We start from the raw sequence: 17,500 nt of genomic DNA, 5'->3' as shown, positions 1-17,500 counted from the left end.
AGAACAAGTAGACTTTTAGTGAAAGTAAAGCTTTAACAAATCTCCCCAGACCTCTGAGATTCCATAGGATCTCACCACTGCTTTAGTTTTCCTTCCTTTGACCTCCTTCTTCCCATAGGCCCTTGAAGGTCTTAAATTAAGGGTGGGCAGGCCCTGGCACAGGGTGCCCAGAGCAGCTGGGGCTGCCCCTGGATCCCTGGCAGTGCCCAAGGCCAGGCTGGATGAGCTTGGAGCACCCTGGGATGGTGGAAGGTGACTCTGGCAGGTGGGATGAGGGGAAACCACCAACAGCATTAGCAGCGATGGAAGCAACCAGGAAATGTCTTGTAGTGAGGGGCCAGAACAGGACACAGCTCTGAGGTGCCCAGCAGTGCCAGCACAGGGACAGACACTGCCCTGGCCCTGCTGCCACACCAGGGCTGGCGCAGCCCAGCAGCCTTTGGCCTCTTGCCCACCTTGGGCTCACGTTCAGCTGCTGTCACCGGTGTCCCCAAGGCCTTTCTGAGGCTGTTCCAGATGCCCAAAGGAGGGGCCGGGCTGGGGAAGGCTCTGCAGGGGCCACCCGAGGAGGGCTGAGGGCACTGGGCTGGTTCAGCTGCACAAGGAGCCCAGGGCAGAGCTCGGGGAAGGAGGGAACGGCTGCAGGGGAGCTTTGGGATGGACACCAGGGAAAGGTTCTGCCCCAGAGGGTGCTGGCACTGCCCAGGCTGCCCAGGGAATGGGCACGGCCCCGAGGCTGCCAGAGCTCCAGGAGCCTTTGGGCACCAGGGATGCACAGGGGGCATTCCTGGGGGATCTGGGCAGGGACAGGGGCTGGATGGGGTGGTCCTGGTGGATCCCTTCCTGCTCGGGACATTCCACAATTCCATGACATTCCACCATTCCACCATTCCATGACCTCCCGCTCCCCTCAGAACCCCCTCTCATTACGTCACATGCTTTTCCGTGACGTCACGCCCCGACGGCGCCGCCGGGCCCGCTCCCAGCAGCCCCCGCGCACAAGATGGCGGCGCGGGGCGGCGGGCGGTGAGCGAGGGGCGGCAGCGGCCGCGGGCCGACATGACCTACACGGCCGAGCAGCTGGATGGGGTGCAGCGGTGAGCGGCGCCGCGGGGCCCGCGGAAGACGAGGGGGGCGCGGGGAGGGGGAGGGTGGGCCCGGGGAAAGGCGGGGAGCGGGCCCCGGGATAACCCCGTGTGCGCCCTCAGGATCAAGCGGTGCCGGGATTATTACGAGATCCTGGGCGTGAGCCGGGACGCCGGCGAGGAGGAGCTGAAGCGGGCGTACCGCAGGCTGGCCCTCAAGTTCCACCCCGACAAGAACCGCGCGCCCGGAGCCACCGAGGCCTTCAAAGGTGAGGGGGCCCGGGGGGCCCGTGAGGGCAGCGCCGGTGCCGAGGGGCCCGCGGAGCCCGGCGGGGTCACGGACACAGCAGCGGCCTCACAGAACCCCGCTGCGGCTCGGCAGGGTTTGCATTTCTGTCTGCAAAATACACGTTTCCCTTAGAAACGATGGGAAATGCATCCCAGGTGTCATTCCCAGATACTTCTGAGGAGCTTTACAAGGGTCTGGAGGGACAGGACACAGGTTGGGGCCTCTGCACTGTCAGAGGGCAGGGATGGGTGGGATATTAGGAAGAAATTCTTCCCTGTGAGGGTGCTGAGGCCCTGCCACAGCGTGCCCAGAGCGGATGTGGCTGCCCCTGGATCCCTGCAAGTGTCCAAGGCCAACTTGGATGGGGCTTGGAGCAATCTCATCAAGTCGGAGCTGTCCCTGCTGATGGCAGGGGATTGGAATGAGGTGATCTTCATGGTTCCATTCAACCCAAACCATTCTGGGATTCCATGATACTGAAGAAGGTTCAGAACTTGGAACTGACACTGGCCATGCAGGAGAACTGGGTATTTGTCATCAATAACTACTCCTTGTCATGAATAAATTATTATTTTTATATATATGTATGGGAATATGAAATTGAATCCAATGTGCTGTGTCTGGAGTTCCCAGTTTTGCTGCAGTGTTACTGTCTAAACTCATACATATTTCCCCTTTCCATGCAGCCCAGCACGAGGAAAACCAGTGACTCATTCAGTCTGTTTAAACAAGGAGCTTCTGGAGAGCTGTCCTTTATTTGTTTGTGTTTGGCTTGTATTTGTCTATGAACTTGTTCTGTCAGAGATCAAAGAAGAAGATGAGCCAAACTCACCCTCCTAAGTGGTTGGATGTGAGGTGTGAAACAGATGTGTCACACAGCTTCAGGAGCATCTCAGGCAGCAGGAGAAACTTGGGATAGCCCTATGCATTTTAATTGGTGCCTGCAGTTATTAACTTTGTGTTAACTCTCTGTGGGATATGGAGGTGCATTCAGACCAAACTTGACCTGATAAAATGCTCCATTCTCACCAATTTCTTGGCTGAAATGAACTCTCATGTCAGTTTTACAAATATTTCAAGTCTCTCCATATTCCTGGACACTTTTGTGTTTCTGCTGGCATCAGTGACAGCAGGAAGTGGTTTCCATCACAGGTAATGGCAGGGCTGTTACACACCTTTTGCAGAAGTTGCTCGGTCTTTGATCAAGCACAAATTTCCTAGGCTTGTTTGGGCTTTTTCTGCTGCTCCACTTCCAGAAGTGTGAGCTCTGGGAATGTAACACGGGTTCTAATTCCCTCTCCAGCAATAGGCAATGCTTTTGCAGTCCTGAGCAACCCTGAGAAGCGGCTCCGCTACGATGAACTCGGGAGTGACCACGAGCACGTCAGCTCTGGCCAGGCCAGGCACTACAATTACTACACTGAGTTCGAAGCAGACATCACACCAGAAGAAATATTCAATGTGTTTTTTGGTGGGCACTTCCCTACAGGTCAGTACCTGGCTGCAGTGGTTTCAAAGGGCAGTGCACTGATTAACCCTGAGGGTGCAGCTGGAGCTGGGCTAGGGCAGGCTCAGGCTGGATTTTGGGAGAAGTTTCTCTCCCCAGAGGGTGCTGGCACTGCCCAGGGAATGGGCACAGCCCTGAGGCTGCCAGAGCTCCAGGAGCCTTTGGGCACCAGGGATGCACAGGGGGGATTGCTGGGGGGTCTGTGCAGGGCCAGGGGCTAGATGATCCCTGGGAGGTCATTCCAACTCAGCATATTCTGTAAACCATGAGGAAGTTCAGCTTCCCTTGGGACTGCTCAGGGAGTTGATGACACATTTGAAAAGAGCAGAAACTTTTTCACATTGGATTTCTGCCTCTCTTTTATTCCCTCCATCATCTGAAGCCAGTAATGCTATGGGAGGTAATACAGGCTGTGAATGAGAAGGGGTCAGAGTTGTTTTCCATGATGGTGGGACTCAGTGACCTCAGAGGTCTTTTCCAACATGAGCAGTTCCATGCCTGGGTTGTACTTGAGGCACCTGCCAGCATTCCAGGCCAGCAGGGGCCAGCTCCTGGAGCTGTGCTCTCAGGGGGAGCAGGAGCTCCTGTGCCTCACAGCAGCCTGGCCTGTAATGGAATCACAGCCTGGGAGCTCAGCAAGTGCTGCCTGCCAGGAAAGGAGCATCCAGGGGCTGTGCAGGGACTGTTCAAGATCCCAGGGGCTGTGCAGGGGCAGTGCAGGATCCCAGGGATGTGCAGGATCCCAGGGATGTGCCGGGGCTGTGCAGGATCCAGGGCTGTGCAGGATCCCAGGGCTGTGCAGGATCCCAGGGGATGTGCAGGATCCAGGGCTGTGCAGGATCCCAGGGGTGTGCAGGATCCAGGGCTGTGCAGGATCCCAGGGGTGTGCAGGATCCCAGGGCTGTGCAGGATCCCAGGGCTGTGCAGGATCCAGGGGCTGTGCAGGATCCAGGGGCTGTGCAGGATCCCAGGGGCTGTGCAGGATCCCAGGGCTGTGCAGGATCCCAGGGGGTGTGCAGGATCCAGGGGCTGTGCAGGATGCAGGGGCTGTGCAGGGGCTGTGCAGGATCCCAGGGGCTGTGCAGGATCCAGGGCTGTGCAGGATCCAGGGGTGTGCAGGATCCCAGGGGGTGTGCAGGATCCCAGGGGCTGTGCAGGGGCTGTGCAGGATCCCAGGGACTGTGCAGGATCCAGGGCTGTGCAGGATCCAGGGCTGTGCAGGATCCCAGGGGCTGTGCAGGATCCAGGGGTGTGCAGGATCCAGGGCTGTGCAGGATCCCAGGGCTGTGCAGGATCCCAGGGCTGTGCAGGATCCAGGGCTGTGCAGGATCCCAGGGGCTGTGCAGGATCCAGGGGTGTGCAGGATCCCAGGGGTGTGCAGGATCCCAGGGCTGTGCAGGATCCCAGGGCTGTGCAGGATCCAGGGCTGTGCAGGATCCCAGGGGTGTGCAGGATCCCAGGGCTGTGCAGGATCCCAGGGGCTGTGCAGGATCCCAGGGGCTGTGCAGGATCCCAGGGGCTGTGCAGGATCCCAGGGCTGTGCAGGATCCCAGGGCTGTGCAGGATCCAGGGCTGTGCAGGATCCCAGGGGTGTGCAGGATCCCAGGGCTGTGCAGGATCCCAGGGGCTGTGCAGGATCCCAGGGGCTGTGCAGGATCCCAGGGGCTGTGCAGGATGCAGGGGCTGTGCAGGATCCCGGGGCTGTGCAGGATCCCAGGGCTGTGCAGGATCCCAGGGGGTGTGCAGGATGCAGGGGCTGTGCAGGATGAAGGGGCTGTGCAGGGGCTGTGCAGGATCCCAGGGACTGTGCAGGATCCAGGGCTGTGCAGGATCAGTGACACAGCCATGGGAGCTGCACCTGGAGTAGCTCTGTGCATCTCTCAGCCCAGCCTTGGTGTTTGGATTTGTAGGAAAAATAAAAAGATCCTGCAAGATCAATGGATTAAAAGGAAATCTGAAAGTTGTGGGGACTTCAAGGGCCTTCCTGGCAGCATCTAAGGAGTTGCTTTAGCCCTCCTGGGAACTTTTCACCTTCAAGGTGTCACAAAAAGTGAGGTACACACCAATTACTACAGCCTGAAGACACACAGATGATGAGTGGTGCATCTTGCAGCTAAGGGGACCTCAGATCCCAGACTTGCACCAGTGGATATGCAAAGCCAACCCCAGCATGGAGTCTGCAAGTTTTCCATCTCTGACTGTGCAAGGAATTGCACCTGGATGTGCCCTGTGTGGGACATCACCCTTGTGGAGTGGGCTGGGGGGGACAGGAGTTGAGGACATAAAATTGAGGAGCTGTGTGAAGAGTTTGGGTACAGGGCATGGCAGGTTTATCAGGGAGACTGGCATGAAGGAGAAAATGGGAATTTTTGGCAAAGCAGCAAAGAGTAAGAAAATAAAAATATAATTTTGTAGGAGTGGGTGTTGGTAGTAAACAAGAGTTTCCTCACTGGGCTTTTGAGGGCAGGTCTGTGGCTTTATTTTTACTGAGCATTTTTCCTCTGTGGATATTCCATGGAAAAAGAGTTAAATTTAAAATGTTAAATGTGATGAAACTCAAAGGAGACTCCACTTGGCAGTGTTGCAGTTGTAATGAAGAGAGGCTACAAGTTCTTCACATAAAAAATAAATGCAAATGGAACAAAAGAAACTGCCAGAAATCCTTGGAGAAACTGAAAATTTGGGAAAACTTTTTTCTAGGCACCCCTATAAAAGCCATTCTTCTTTTCCCAGCTTGATAAAATCCTGTCTGAGCAATGTTGAATGATGGAAATAAACTTTCTTTTTTCCCAAAAGAGACTTTCCTCCTTGGGGCCAGCCTGGCTTGGCTCACTGTTGGAGCTCTGACTGCACACATGCCTGGAGCTTGGAAAATCTTTGAACAAGCAGTGGAACAGAGGTTTTGACACAATAGCAGAGGTCACCTTTGCCCAGGTTTCTTGCAGAATTCTCTGGGAAACTCAAAAAAAAGGACAGGATAAGAGTATGAAATAATGTGACATCTTTCCCAGGGCTTAAAAATAGTTTTGCATTTCTGTTGTGATGATAAGACACAGATTTTAATTCTCTAACACAAAGATATTCTGAATTTCAAAAGAGGAGAGCACGGCTATTATTAAGATACTCATATGGTGATAAAATCAGATCCTGAGCTTCAAATTGAAGCAGCAAATGCAATTCTTCCCTCATTTTAAATTTTTTAAAAATAAATCAACCACATTCTGTGTGCAAGAAAGAAAATCCTGAATGGTTCTACTTTTTTACTCTTTTAAAAATCTCTTTCTTTATTATAAAATAATTAAGTGAAATTATTAATGGCTTGAAGGCAGAGGAATTAGAATGGAGGGTAGAAGACCACATTCAGTAATTATGGGAGACCATAATTCACAGCCTGAGCCTGGTGAAGCAAATTCATTTTCCTGCCACAGCTTTGCAAGTGAATGTGACACAAACAGCATTAAAATATGAGATGCAGTCATACAAATCAGAACATGTTTCTGCAGCTTGATTCAAATTAAGATGGATTGGGGCACACTACAATTTCTCTGGTAGGCTTTTTGGAATAACATTGTGCTGGTGTTTAATTCTGAGGTGCTTTGTGCTTTTTACTCTGAGATCTCCCAGCTGTAATTCAGGCTGTGGAGTATAATTCAGTGGAAGCTGAGGAGTCCAGGTGAGCAGCAGCAGCAGCTGGTGAGCCATGGGTCTGTGCTGGTTTCTTTGCAGGGAATATCCACATGTTCTCCAATGTAGCCAGAGATGCTCACTACTACCCACGGAGGCACCGGGAGCGGGCGTGGACACAGGAGCCAGAGGAGGAGGAGCACAGGCCACAGGTAGCCAGGAGCAGAGATCTGCTCAGCTTAAATAATTCAACAGCTCAGCAGGGTGAGGGATCTTCTTGCAAAGCCAGGACAAGCCCTCCCATGCTGGAGTGCTCAGAGTTCATCCTCAAGGGCTGCAGCCACAGAGGATGTTTTCTTTGTCACTGGGTTGGCTTTTATGAACCACTGCTGTAAAGATCCATTGTATTTACAGCATCTCAGGCCCTCCAGGTTCTATCACTGAGGTTTTGCTGCTGCTTGCTTTTTGCAAGCTCCAGTGCTTGGTAATCCAGCAATGAGTCCAGATGGGGACTGGTGATGGATGTGGAAGTTGTGGCTTGTCCTCAAGGTGTATTTAATCCTTCAGTAAATGAGCGCCCAGGGGCTGCACAGGCCTCTTCCAGCTGGGGACAGGATGGGCCTGGGACACATTTCTGCCTGCTGAGACTTACAGATGAGACACAAGGTGTCCTTTGTTGTCAGTGCACATACACACCTGCCACCTGCCTTGGCAAGATCTTCCTCTGGAGACAGTCTGTTAACCTCCAGGGATCGTTCTCCAAGGAAGATGAGCTTTGCCTTGTGAGTCTCAGGCTCAGGAAAAAAGCCTGGTACAGCTGACAGACAGCTAAGCTGGGGGAAGTGAATCCAGCTCCTCATTTCAGGGGAGACACTGAGGGGCTGGAGCGTGTCCAGGGCAGGGAACGGAGCTGGGAAGGGGCTGGAGCCCCAGGAGAGGCTGAGGGAGCTGGGCAGGGGCTCAGCCTGGAGCAAAGGAGGCTCAGGGGGCCCTTGTGGCTCTGCACAGCTCCTGCCAGGAGGGGACAGCCGGGGGGGTCGGGCTGTGCTCCAGGGAACAGGGACAGGAGCAGAGGGAACGGCCTCAGGCTGGGCCAGGGCAGGCCCAGGGTGGGCACAGCAGGAATTTCCCCATGGAAAGGGGGCTCAGGAATTGGGAGGGGCTGCCCAGGGGGGTTTGGAGTGCCCATCCCTGGAGGTGTCCCAGGAAGGGCTGGAGGTGGCACTGAGTGCTCTGGGCTGGGGACAAGGTGGGGATGGGGCAGGGTTTGGACTCGATGGTCTGGGAGGGATTTTCCAGCCTCAGTGATGCTGGGATCCTGTGAATCCCACCTAGTGCTGCATCAGGAATCCTTGTTGCTATCCCAAGCCAGAGGGCAAAGCCTAAAGAGTTGCATATATTATTTTCCTGTGCATAAGAAAAGGCATTTTAGAAGCCAGTTTAGAAAGAAATTGAAGAGCAAAAGGAAGCAGCAGTGTTTTTTCTTTGATAGTGTTTCCACTCTTTTGTTTTGCCAAATGAATCCAATCAAAAGCCCCAGTGCTTGCATCCTGTCTGAAGTTACACTGCTGGGAGCTCTTAACCCTTTACTGCTCAGGCATTAAATGCAGGCCTTGGGCAGAGGCTGAGATCTTTACAAAGGGGAGCAAATTCCGAGGCTGCAGGAAAGCTGTAGGCACACAGGAGATGCAGGCTAGATTGGACACTGACAGGTACAGTAGTGCTGTGGGCACTGTGAAGGAAGGGGAAAAGATCATGGAAAGAAAATTGTGTTCAGGAGTGTTCTGATATTATTAATAAAGGTTATTTAGAAATTACAATGTCTCCCCTCTCAAAATCCCAAAATACTTCCTCTTTTTTCTTCAAAGTTTACATGGAACACGTTGATCTGTGATTGATAGCCTGGCTTTTGTGAACAGATGCCTTTTTCCATCTCTATTTTCTTGACTGCTAATCCTTATACTTTTCAGAATTCATACTCCGCATTTATCCAGTTGATGCCAGTTTTCATCATCATAATAGTGTCAGTTATAACCCAGCTGATGGCCACCAACCCACCCTACAGCTTATTCTACAAATCGTAAGTCCTTTCAAACCACATTTTTCTGCTGCTGCTGTTTGCAGGATGGAGGCTGATGGAAGTTGGGTTTGATAACAAAATGCACATTAATGTTCTGCTCTTTATAGAAAATGTTACCAGTTTGTAAATAAGGAAATACCACCAGCCTGCACTGGTGAGTTCTGAGCGCTGTGAAGTTACCTGTGGGGAGCTTCAGTGCACAGGGTGCTGAACTGTGAGGGTCAGCAACCTTCCTCAGCTGGTGTGGGATGGTTTTGAACAGTGATACAGGATGGGGAGTGTGGATGTAGATCAGCCTCTCATCTGACTAACTCCCAGAATCTGTGGATCACCCCTGAGGTTCCTCTGGAAAGCAGCTAAAAAATGAAACCTATGGTTTGCAGTATAAATCCAAATCTTTTCTGGAGCATGAATTGCACTGGAAGCTCAACAAATCATTAAAGCCTTGAAATGCCCTGGTTTAACCTTTCCAGAGAAGCAGGGTCCTGGGGGCTGGTGGTCTCTGGGAGCAGCAGGACCCCACCAGAGCTGCTGTCCTGGGAGCTTGTGGGGCAGAGGGAAAGCCATGTGCTGCTCTCAGCTTCCAGGGCTGGAGCAGGGAAAGAGCTGACCTGGGCTGGCCCTTAAAGAGTAGGATTGGCAGGTTTGGGGCAGCCAGCAGAGTGTTCCAAACAGTCCCCTTGTTCCCTTCTGGGAGCAAAACTGCTCAGGTCCAGCCTTCCCTGCTCTCCTGTGCCACAGCAGCCCAGCAGCCCTCATTGTTTTACCACACGATGTCAGTGTGAGGCCCTCAGAAAAGAGCAGGAGGCTGGATGTTTTTAGGGTGGCTTTTTTTTCCCAGGGAGTGTTTTTGCTATCTGCCAGTCCCATGTGAAACCTCCCACGCTGCCCCCACAGCAGCTGAGCTGCTTTTCTTCACCACCTCCCCTTCTCCTGGTGATGGGAGATAGTCAGGCCTGAGTTCACAGTTAGGCTGTTTATCTAAATCATGGCCTTAAAACACTGAACAGCCTAAAAACCAAGAGAAACTGGGGACACCTCTGAGACACAGGGAGGAGAAGGAAAAGAGGAGTCCAGGAAAAAGGGGCAAACAGGATTGTTTTGAGTGTAACCTTGGTGTTTTGGCTGCCTGCCTCTCTCTGTGGGCAGTGATTTGAGCAGAGGCCTTGGGTATCTGCTCAAATAAGGAAATTCACTCCAGGAGTGTGGTTTAACCCAGTGACTGTGTCAGAGGGGCTGATTCTTCCTACAGGGTATTTTCCAGCCTGTTCCATGCCTCACTTTGCTTACTTATGATAATAAAACCCTGAAGAAAAGTGTAACTAGAATCTCCCCCGCTAAGTTTTATTCCTACTAAAGGATCCAAAAAAATGGGAAAATCCAGATCCAACTGCATTGTTCCCTAAGTTTTTATAGATTCTGGGATATTTTCCTATGGTTGTAGCAGGAGGGTGGATTCTGTTTGTTCTGCACAGCTTGCTGTCCCTGAGATTGTAATTTCCTGACTGGATGGTTGAGGGAGCCATAATCCTGCAGAAATGAGCTGTACAAATATTGCTGTAAATATTTTCCTCTGGAAATGCTAATATGGAGAAATAGCTCTTGATTTTTTGAGGTCTGAACTGCTGAAATATCTGATTTCTCCCTGCTGCTCACACAGGTCCATAGGCCACGTTGTGAGCAGAGAAACAGAGAACTTGCAGGTGCCTTACTATGTTGATAAAAACTTTGAAAAGAATTATCAAGGAGCAGAACTTCAAGAGCTTGAGAAAACAGTTGAGAAAGATTACATAGACTATATTCAGACCAGCTGCTGGAAGGAGAAACAGCAAAGTAAGTTATTTCTGTCCCAGGGGTGTTTCAGGGGCTGGGGGTGGCTGTGCTTCACAAAGCTCTGCTGGTTTTAACCTCAGTTTCCAATCCTTGTAACATCTCAGCCTTGCCTGGTTTAAAGTGTCTCACATCTGCTCTTGACACTGAATTTGCTGTTCTTGAGATCTGTCAAAATCCATTTTAAGTGATTCTGAAAGATGTTTTAAGTGATTCTGAAAGATGAGTGGAAAGTAGAGTTCACCATTTGAGACACTTTTTTCCGCTCAGGTTTTATGCTTGAATAACCCTTAGTGATGGTTTAAACATACAACCCACCATATTTTTCTAGCCCTGACAGATTGCTAGGCTGGAAAAATCTTGAGACATCACCTATTCCATGTTTCCTTTGCTGGAGCAGAATCAGTTTTGCTTTGACTGTCTCCACAAAAAGTTCCTGTAACGTTTTCCTTAAAATTTCTCCAAGAGAGTCCAGAGTGTGTCCAGGTGCTCTTGGCTCCCTTGCAGTGGGCTGTTCCTAGTATCAGTTTTCAGGGCATGCTTCTGTGGTTTGGTTGTTATTTGCATTTTCTATCTTTAGCTAAGTTGGAGATCATGTTTTTCACCATTTTCAAGTCTTTCAAAAACAAGAATTGAATGCAGAAAGGAAGAGCACAGATGTGAGCAAAAATTCAAAATCATTATTCTCACTCAGCCCTGAGTGGGTCAGTGGCACAAATAAAGGCATGTTACCCCATATTTTATTGCTTGTTAATTGCTACTAATCTGTTTTGTTGAAGAGACAGCAAATTCCTGCTGTTTGCACAATGGTAAGAAGTAACAAATCAAATCCTAAGGAGTAGCTTAGGCTGGGATGTTGTGACTGGTTTTATTCGCTGATTTAATTCACTTAAAGAGCTCAGCACCTTCAAAAGAGTCAACACCAAGTAGTGCTGTGTGTAAAGGAAGCTGAACAAGTTGTGTGAGTGTTCAGTAGCAGCAGACAAGCTGCTTTCACACCCTGGTGGGGGCTTTTAATTGCTCTGTGCAGAACAGTCCTCAGCACACTGCTAAAAGGTGCCTTTGCACTTTGTTTTCAGTTTCTTTACCAATTTATCTAAAGAAGACTCATTTAATCCTAAAGGAGAGGTAACAGTAATGTTGCTGACTCCAGGCTCTTTACAGGTGTTTGATGGGAAGGTTTGTTTTGGCTTATTTTACATGAAAGTTACCAATCCTGCTTTTAAAGAGAAATTAAAAGATGTAGGCTCTGAAGTGAAAAAGGAAAAGAACATACAATATAAGACCATAAAAGCCCTGAAGTTTTTGGTGTGTTTGATTTGTGAGCTTTGAGTGTCTGTGGCTGGCAGGAGCAGCCTCCAGGATAATGTGGGTGTTCATACTTATTAATGTACACTTGCTAAAGGGAGAGAGTTTCTTTCCTACAGAAAAATCCCTTTAATTGACCTTTTGCAGATGAGAGTCACCTCATTGTCTCTTCCACAGAGAGCAGGAGCTGAGCAGAGCCCAGCCCCAAAGAGGGGACAGGGTTTGTGAGGCTGAGGGAGCCCAGAGAGGGGACATGATCCAGCCTGGAGTGCCAAGTGCCTGCCAAGCCGTGCTCCCCCAGAGCTTTGTGCACTCAGGGGCTGCGTTAGTCACCAGCTGCAAATACATTCACAGCAGGCACAGTTAGCACAGCCTGAGGCCACTGCTGTCACTAAAAACTCACCGTTTTCAGAGTGCTTCCCAGCCTGGCCATAGCTGAGACTGGGCTGACCTTAGGACAGTCATGTGTGTAAAAATAAACTCTGAATGCAGGATGGAGTGCTGGGGGAAAGTTCTGCAGATGCTGAGGCAGTTCTTAGTCAGCTGTTGCTGCACGCTGTTGGTCCCTTAATCCTTGCTGAAGTGTTGGAATTGGTGTGATGAGCCTCTTGTCAGTTGAATGTCTATTTATAGTCCATTTGTTGTGTTTACTGAGGGCACGTTTCCCTTGAGCACCAGCAAAACAGACAGAGATGAGTAGTGCAGGAACAGCTTGGGTTTTAAAGTCCTTGATTTTAAGACTTGAAAAGCATTATCTGGTGTCCAACAACCTTAAGGAAAACATTTAATATAATGGATTGGTTGTATGTCGTTCAGCCAGGCAGTTCTACAGTGCTGCAGCAGACTCTCAGCAGAGCACTGTGTGAAAGTTGGGTGTGCTGTTGGTTTGGGTCCTCTGAAATCTGGGGCACAGTTGGGTTCAAAAAGCACATGCCAGGTTTTACAGGAGATGGTTCAGCTGGGATGGCTCAGTTGTGAAGTGAGGCTGCAGAGAGCTTGGGGTCACAAAGAGGCAGCTGAAAACCAAGTCAGGATAAGTATCACAGAATCATGGAATGGTTTGAGTTGGAAAGGGCCTTAAAGCCCATCCAATTCCACCCCTTGCCATGAGCAGGGACACCTCCCACTGTCCCAGGCCGCCTCAAGCCCCACTGTCCAACCTGGCCTTGGGCACTGCCAGGGATCCAGGGGCAGCCCCAGCTGCTCCGGGCACCCTGTGCCAGGGCCTGCCCACCCTGCCAGGGAGGAATTCCTTCTGTATATCCAATGGAAATAGAGTTGGAATTCAATATTTTAGAATCTCCTTGAAGAAAAGGCTTCAGAAGAGCCACTCTGTGACAGATTGAAACCCACAAGGAGCAAATGTGATGGAATGAACACTGCCAAAAGTGAAGGGAATCATTTTCCTCAATTGGATAAGTGTAAACTGAGATTCTCCACTGCACAACTCCAGGGACTCTGGGCTCAGGGACAATTACCTGAGCCTGGTTTTTACTGGAGGCTTGACAAGGCTGTGCCCAGCACTGCTTGAGTGGCATTTTGGTTATAAACCTGTAAATGGATTCCTGCTCTAAAATGAGCTATTCCTGCCTGTCAGTTTGTGAAGCTTTTCAGTAAGTGGGAGGAGGGTTAAATGGCTTTAAATTTCAGTGGGACAGGGACAGAGGACGTAAGGCATGAAAGGATCTATTGAAGTTCTTTCCACTCTGAATAATTTTGTAAAATGAGGGGCTTGTAAGGTGTATAAAAGCTCTTTGAAAAATGGAGTGTCATCAGGTAGCCTGTGCTTACGGAGATGTTGACCTTTTCAGAAGTAAATTACTGCTGTTCTCCTCGGTGCATCTAATCCTGAAGCCAAATTATTCTGCAGGGAAAAACCTATATTAAGACTTCCTCAGCTAATCAGCAAAAGCAACTTCTCTGAATTACTGGGAGGAAATAATTTAAACAATGGGATTATTTCAGTTTTATGTGGCTTTTGAGAAGAAGGGGAACAAAATGCAAAGTACATTTGAGATTGTTAATGAAAGGGCAGGGAGGCCTTTCAGACGAGTCCCTTGGGTAGCTGTTCACCTCCCTGGCTTCAGTACCCACCAGAATTAAAATTTAAAAGTGCCACAAGAATAGCAAAGCACTTAGAAACAGTTCTTTAAAGGAGGCTCAGGACTTCATCCTAATACTTTTTCTTTTTCATCTTTCAGAGTCTGATTTGTCCAATTTGGCCAAGCTCTACAGAGATGAGCGGTTAAAACAGAAAGCAGAGTCCCTGAAACTTGAGCACTGTGAGAAGCTCTCCAGTCTGATTGGGATGCACAAAGGGGGCTGACCAGGACGCACACGTTCCATACTTTTTATTTATTGCTGGTTTAACTTATGTTTTTATTTTCCTCCATGTGAAAAGGAAGGAGTCTGTTGTACAGAGTGTGGATATTGGAGTCCTTCTGCAGGCAGTGCAGAGAGGGCCTGGCACAAGCTGCAGGGCTGCTGTTTGCTGTAATATATCTTGTACATTAGATTTGGGTCCAAGGACCAGTGGCACTTTGTAAATTCATTCCCCAGGACACGCTCTGAGCTCAGACCCAGCTGTCTGGGTGGTTTGTCTGCCATCCAGGCTGTGTGTGCTTCCCAGGAGAGCAGGCTCCCCTCTGCTTCCCGTGTTTCCTATGGATCTGCAGCTCCCTGGATCCCCAGACTGTGCTCTGGTGTCACCTCCCCCTGTCCCTCCGGGCTGTGCCACAGAGCTGGGGTGGTTCCAGTGCAGGAGGGACAGTGGGAGGGACAGTCCCTGCCTGAGGGCAGCCCCAGAGCACATTCCCAGCTCTCCCATGCTGCTCCAAGGGAGGGCTGTGCCCATCCTGACACCGGCATGGGAGTCTGGGCATTGCACCCATTCCAGTGTCTGCCACACTGCTGGGAAAGCAGAACTGTGGTCATTCCCTCCTCTGTTTCCAGTGGCATATTTTGAAGCTGGCTATTCCATTCTAGTTTTTATCTGCACACTCCCCCAGCTCTCCCAGGATCCTGCATTTTCTGGTACAGTTCTCATGTAGCATATTTTTACTCTGTTGAGCAGCTATGAATGTTTCACTGTAGACATGATATTGCAAAGAGAAAAATCCACGTGGCAATGTCCTGTTTTTTCTTGATCCTCCTTCACACAGCCAGGCCTTGAAGGGCAGGTTGATGCTGGGTTGTCCTGGTGAGCAGCAGACCAGTGTTAGAGCAGTGTTGCTCCAGCTGAGCACCATGAACCCCCTGAGGCAGTCTGGTGTGTGCCCTGCATGGAATGAGCTGCTCTTCCAGGGAATTCCTGCCTGGGGTGGGGGCTCACAGAGCAGCACTGCTCCCCTCTGGGAGTGGGAGTCAGTGACACCTGAGCAAGGCTCTGCTGTTGCCACAGCCTGAAACTTGAGTCACACAGGATGCACAGGTGGCCTTGGCTGAAACCTAAGGAGTAACTGCTCAAAAGCTTGGGAAATGCCAGGATTTAAAGCTCAGACTGTTTGTGTGCTGGGCACTGGTGCAGGGGTGTAGGAGTCCCACTGGATGGAAGTGGGGATGTTGGTGCCACAGTGTGTCCCTCCATGTCCCTGTCCCATCCATACAGCCCTGGGAGGTTTGGCAGGAAAGGAAGCTGGGAAAAAACTCTTTTCTGGGTTTTCTGGGGTCTGCACGAGGATGAGGGGTTGTTTGAGGCCTGGTGCTTCTGCACACAAGCCCTGAACATCCCAGGAGAGGAGGAGAACAGTCCTGGGACAGCAGCAGTGCTCTGGTTGGATGTCATAAAAAGGAAAAAAAATGACACAGTGACTCTAAATTTCATTTTTATGCCCCATTTGTAGGAAACCTTGTAGGAATGTGGGGAGTTGAGTTAAAATTTTGGGGCACCTGGAACAGGAAAAGCACCAGTGAAAAGGGCATTTTGAGGGGGTTGGTGTGGAGCATTCTTGGTGCCAGGGTTTAAGGGCAGGAATGGGTGATGATTCCAGGTTGGTGGCTGGCACAGCAGGCAGCCTTAATGCTGGTATTTCCCACTTTTCAGCACATGAGTGTACAAAACTGAAAATAATGTTGCTTTTTATATAGTAAATAGCTTGTAGAATATATTAGGAATCTATTTAAGTGGTTGGACTTTGTTCCAGGGTTGGAATCTTCCCTGCCATTCCTGTGTGACTGTAGAGGGATGCAGGTAGGGAGACCAAATCTGGCAATTTTCTGGACTCACAATGTCCTGCACGGAGCTTCAACTCCTCTACAGCATTTTGCACTGAAACCGGCTTGTACCTTTCATCCAAAGACCTCGAGTACTTGATGGAGACCTCCTGTGGGAAGCACAGTCAGCTGGGAAACGCTGGAGGGAGGTAAAAACATCCCCAAAAGCAATAAGTGTTGTGTTCCTAGCCAGGGTCAGGGTGCTGGTCCTGGCGTGTGCTGTGAGGGAGGGCGTGTGGCTTGGGACCTCTGCGGTGACAAACAGGACACTTGTGTTTGTTGGTGCTCCTCGGGGAAAAGGAGCCCAGCGTGGAAATGCATCGCTGTCCTTCTCCAGGGGGTACTTGGGGTTCTTTGTGGGGCTCTGACGGGAGGAGAGGGTGTTCCTGGGTGCACCAAGCGCTTGAACGTGAGTTTGTGTGTGTATATATATTTATTTATTTTTAAATAAAGATGTGACTTCGCTGTGCCTGTCTGTGGTGGTCCGAGCCTGGCGCCGGGAGGTTTGTGGGGGGTGGCGGGGCCGGGGAGGAGGAGGCGGCCGCCATTTGCTGCAGGGTGCGGGACATGGCCGAGGGTTTGGGATCGGGATCGGGATCGGGGACCGAGCCCTGCCCCGCGTGTGAGGGCCCGGAGGGTCCGTGTGGGGGGGCTGCGCTCCCGCCCTCATGGCAGGGGTGGGGCCTGGGCGGGCCCCGCCTCGCCCCGCGGCCTGCACGTGACGTGGGAGTCGGCGGGAACGTGATCGGGAACGGGACACGGGACTGGGAACGGGACACGGGACACGGGACTGGGAACGGGACACGGGATTGGGAACGGGACACGGGATTGGGAACGGGACCGAGGGCTGGGAATGGGACATGGGACATGGGACACGGGACTGGGAACGGGACCGAGGGCTGGGAATGGGACACGGGACTGGGAACGGGACACGGGATTGGGAACGGGACCGAGGGCTGAGAATGGGACATGGGATTGGGAAGGGAACAGGGAATGGGGCAGGAGCAGGGAACAGGACAGGGGGCTGTGAACGGAGCTTGGAACGGGACAGGGGGCTGGGGACGGGACAAGGGAGCTGGGAATGGAACAGGGGGGCTGGGAGCGGGGCTGGCCCCTGACACGGCGCCGTGTGGTCCCGTTCCCCCCTCCCGTTCCCAGGTCGCCCCTGCCCCGCCTGTCCCAGCCCGGCCCCGCTCTCTGTCCCTTGGCTCGGGGCCCACAGCCCTGCCCGGGCATCGCCCCTGTGCCCCAGCCCCGGGGCTGTCCCGGTGCTGCTGCCGTGTCCCGGATGCCCCGGTCCCTGCTGAACGGAGGCGGCTCTGAAAGCCCCTGCCAAGCTGGGCCGGTGTTTCCTGCTCCTCCGGAGCTGCAAAAAGTAGCTCCAGCGTGGGAGAGGCACATCCTGCTTTCAGCAGCTACCCGCAGCCTTCCTCCTCCTCCTGCTCCTCGCTGCCCGTGCCAGGCTTGCCAGCACTGAGGTGAGCACGCACCGAGCTGGCACGAAATCCAGGTTAATAAGCAAATGCAGTGGTGAGGCTGCAGGCAGTATCACGCTGGCTTAAACA

General features: G+C 51.5%; 1 protein-coding gene across 1 annotated transcript; it reads left to right on the top strand.

Annotated features, from left to right (window-relative positions):
* Nucleotides 1-1,005: 1,005 nt before the first annotated feature.
* On the top strand, nucleotides 1,006-16,400 carry DNAJC18 (DnaJ heat shock protein family (Hsp40) member C18). The gene is made up of 7 exons (XM_058815258.1): nucleotides 1,006-1,097; nucleotides 1,209-1,354; nucleotides 2,678-2,863; nucleotides 6,608-6,717; nucleotides 8,476-8,585; nucleotides 10,246-10,418; nucleotides 13,925-16,400. The coding sequence occupies exons 1-7, from the start codon at nucleotides 1,060-1,062 to the stop codon at nucleotides 14,047-14,049; spliced, it is 888 nt and encodes a 295-aa protein (XP_058671241.1). The 5' UTR covers nucleotides 1,006-1,059; the 3' UTR covers nucleotides 14,050-16,400.
* The last annotated feature ends 1,100 nt before the right edge of the window (nucleotides 16,401-17,500 follow it).

Source organism: Ammospiza caudacuta, chromosome 16 (assembly GCF_027887145.1).
Source record: "Ammospiza caudacuta isolate bAmmCau1 chromosome 16, bAmmCau1.pri, whole genome shotgun sequence".
In the NCBI taxonomy this organism is placed as follows: Eukaryota; Metazoa; Chordata; class Aves; order Passeriformes; family Passerellidae; genus Ammospiza; species Ammospiza caudacuta.
Note: the sequence above shows the minus strand (reverse complement) of the source record. Positions and strands in the feature narration are given on the sequence as shown.

Coding starts and splice junctions, on each gene's coding strand:
- DNAJC18 (XM_058815258.1), top strand. CDS start 1,060: ATGACCTACACGGCCGAGCAGCTGGATGGGGTGCAGCG. Junction 2,864..6,607: donor TGGTGGGCACTTCCCTACAG/GTCAGTACCTGG, acceptor GTTTCTTTGCAG/GGAATATCCACATGTTCTCC. Junction 10,419..13,924: donor CTGGAAGGAGAAACAGCAAA/GTAAGTTATTTC, acceptor TTCATCTTTCAG/AGTCTGATTTGTCCAATTTG.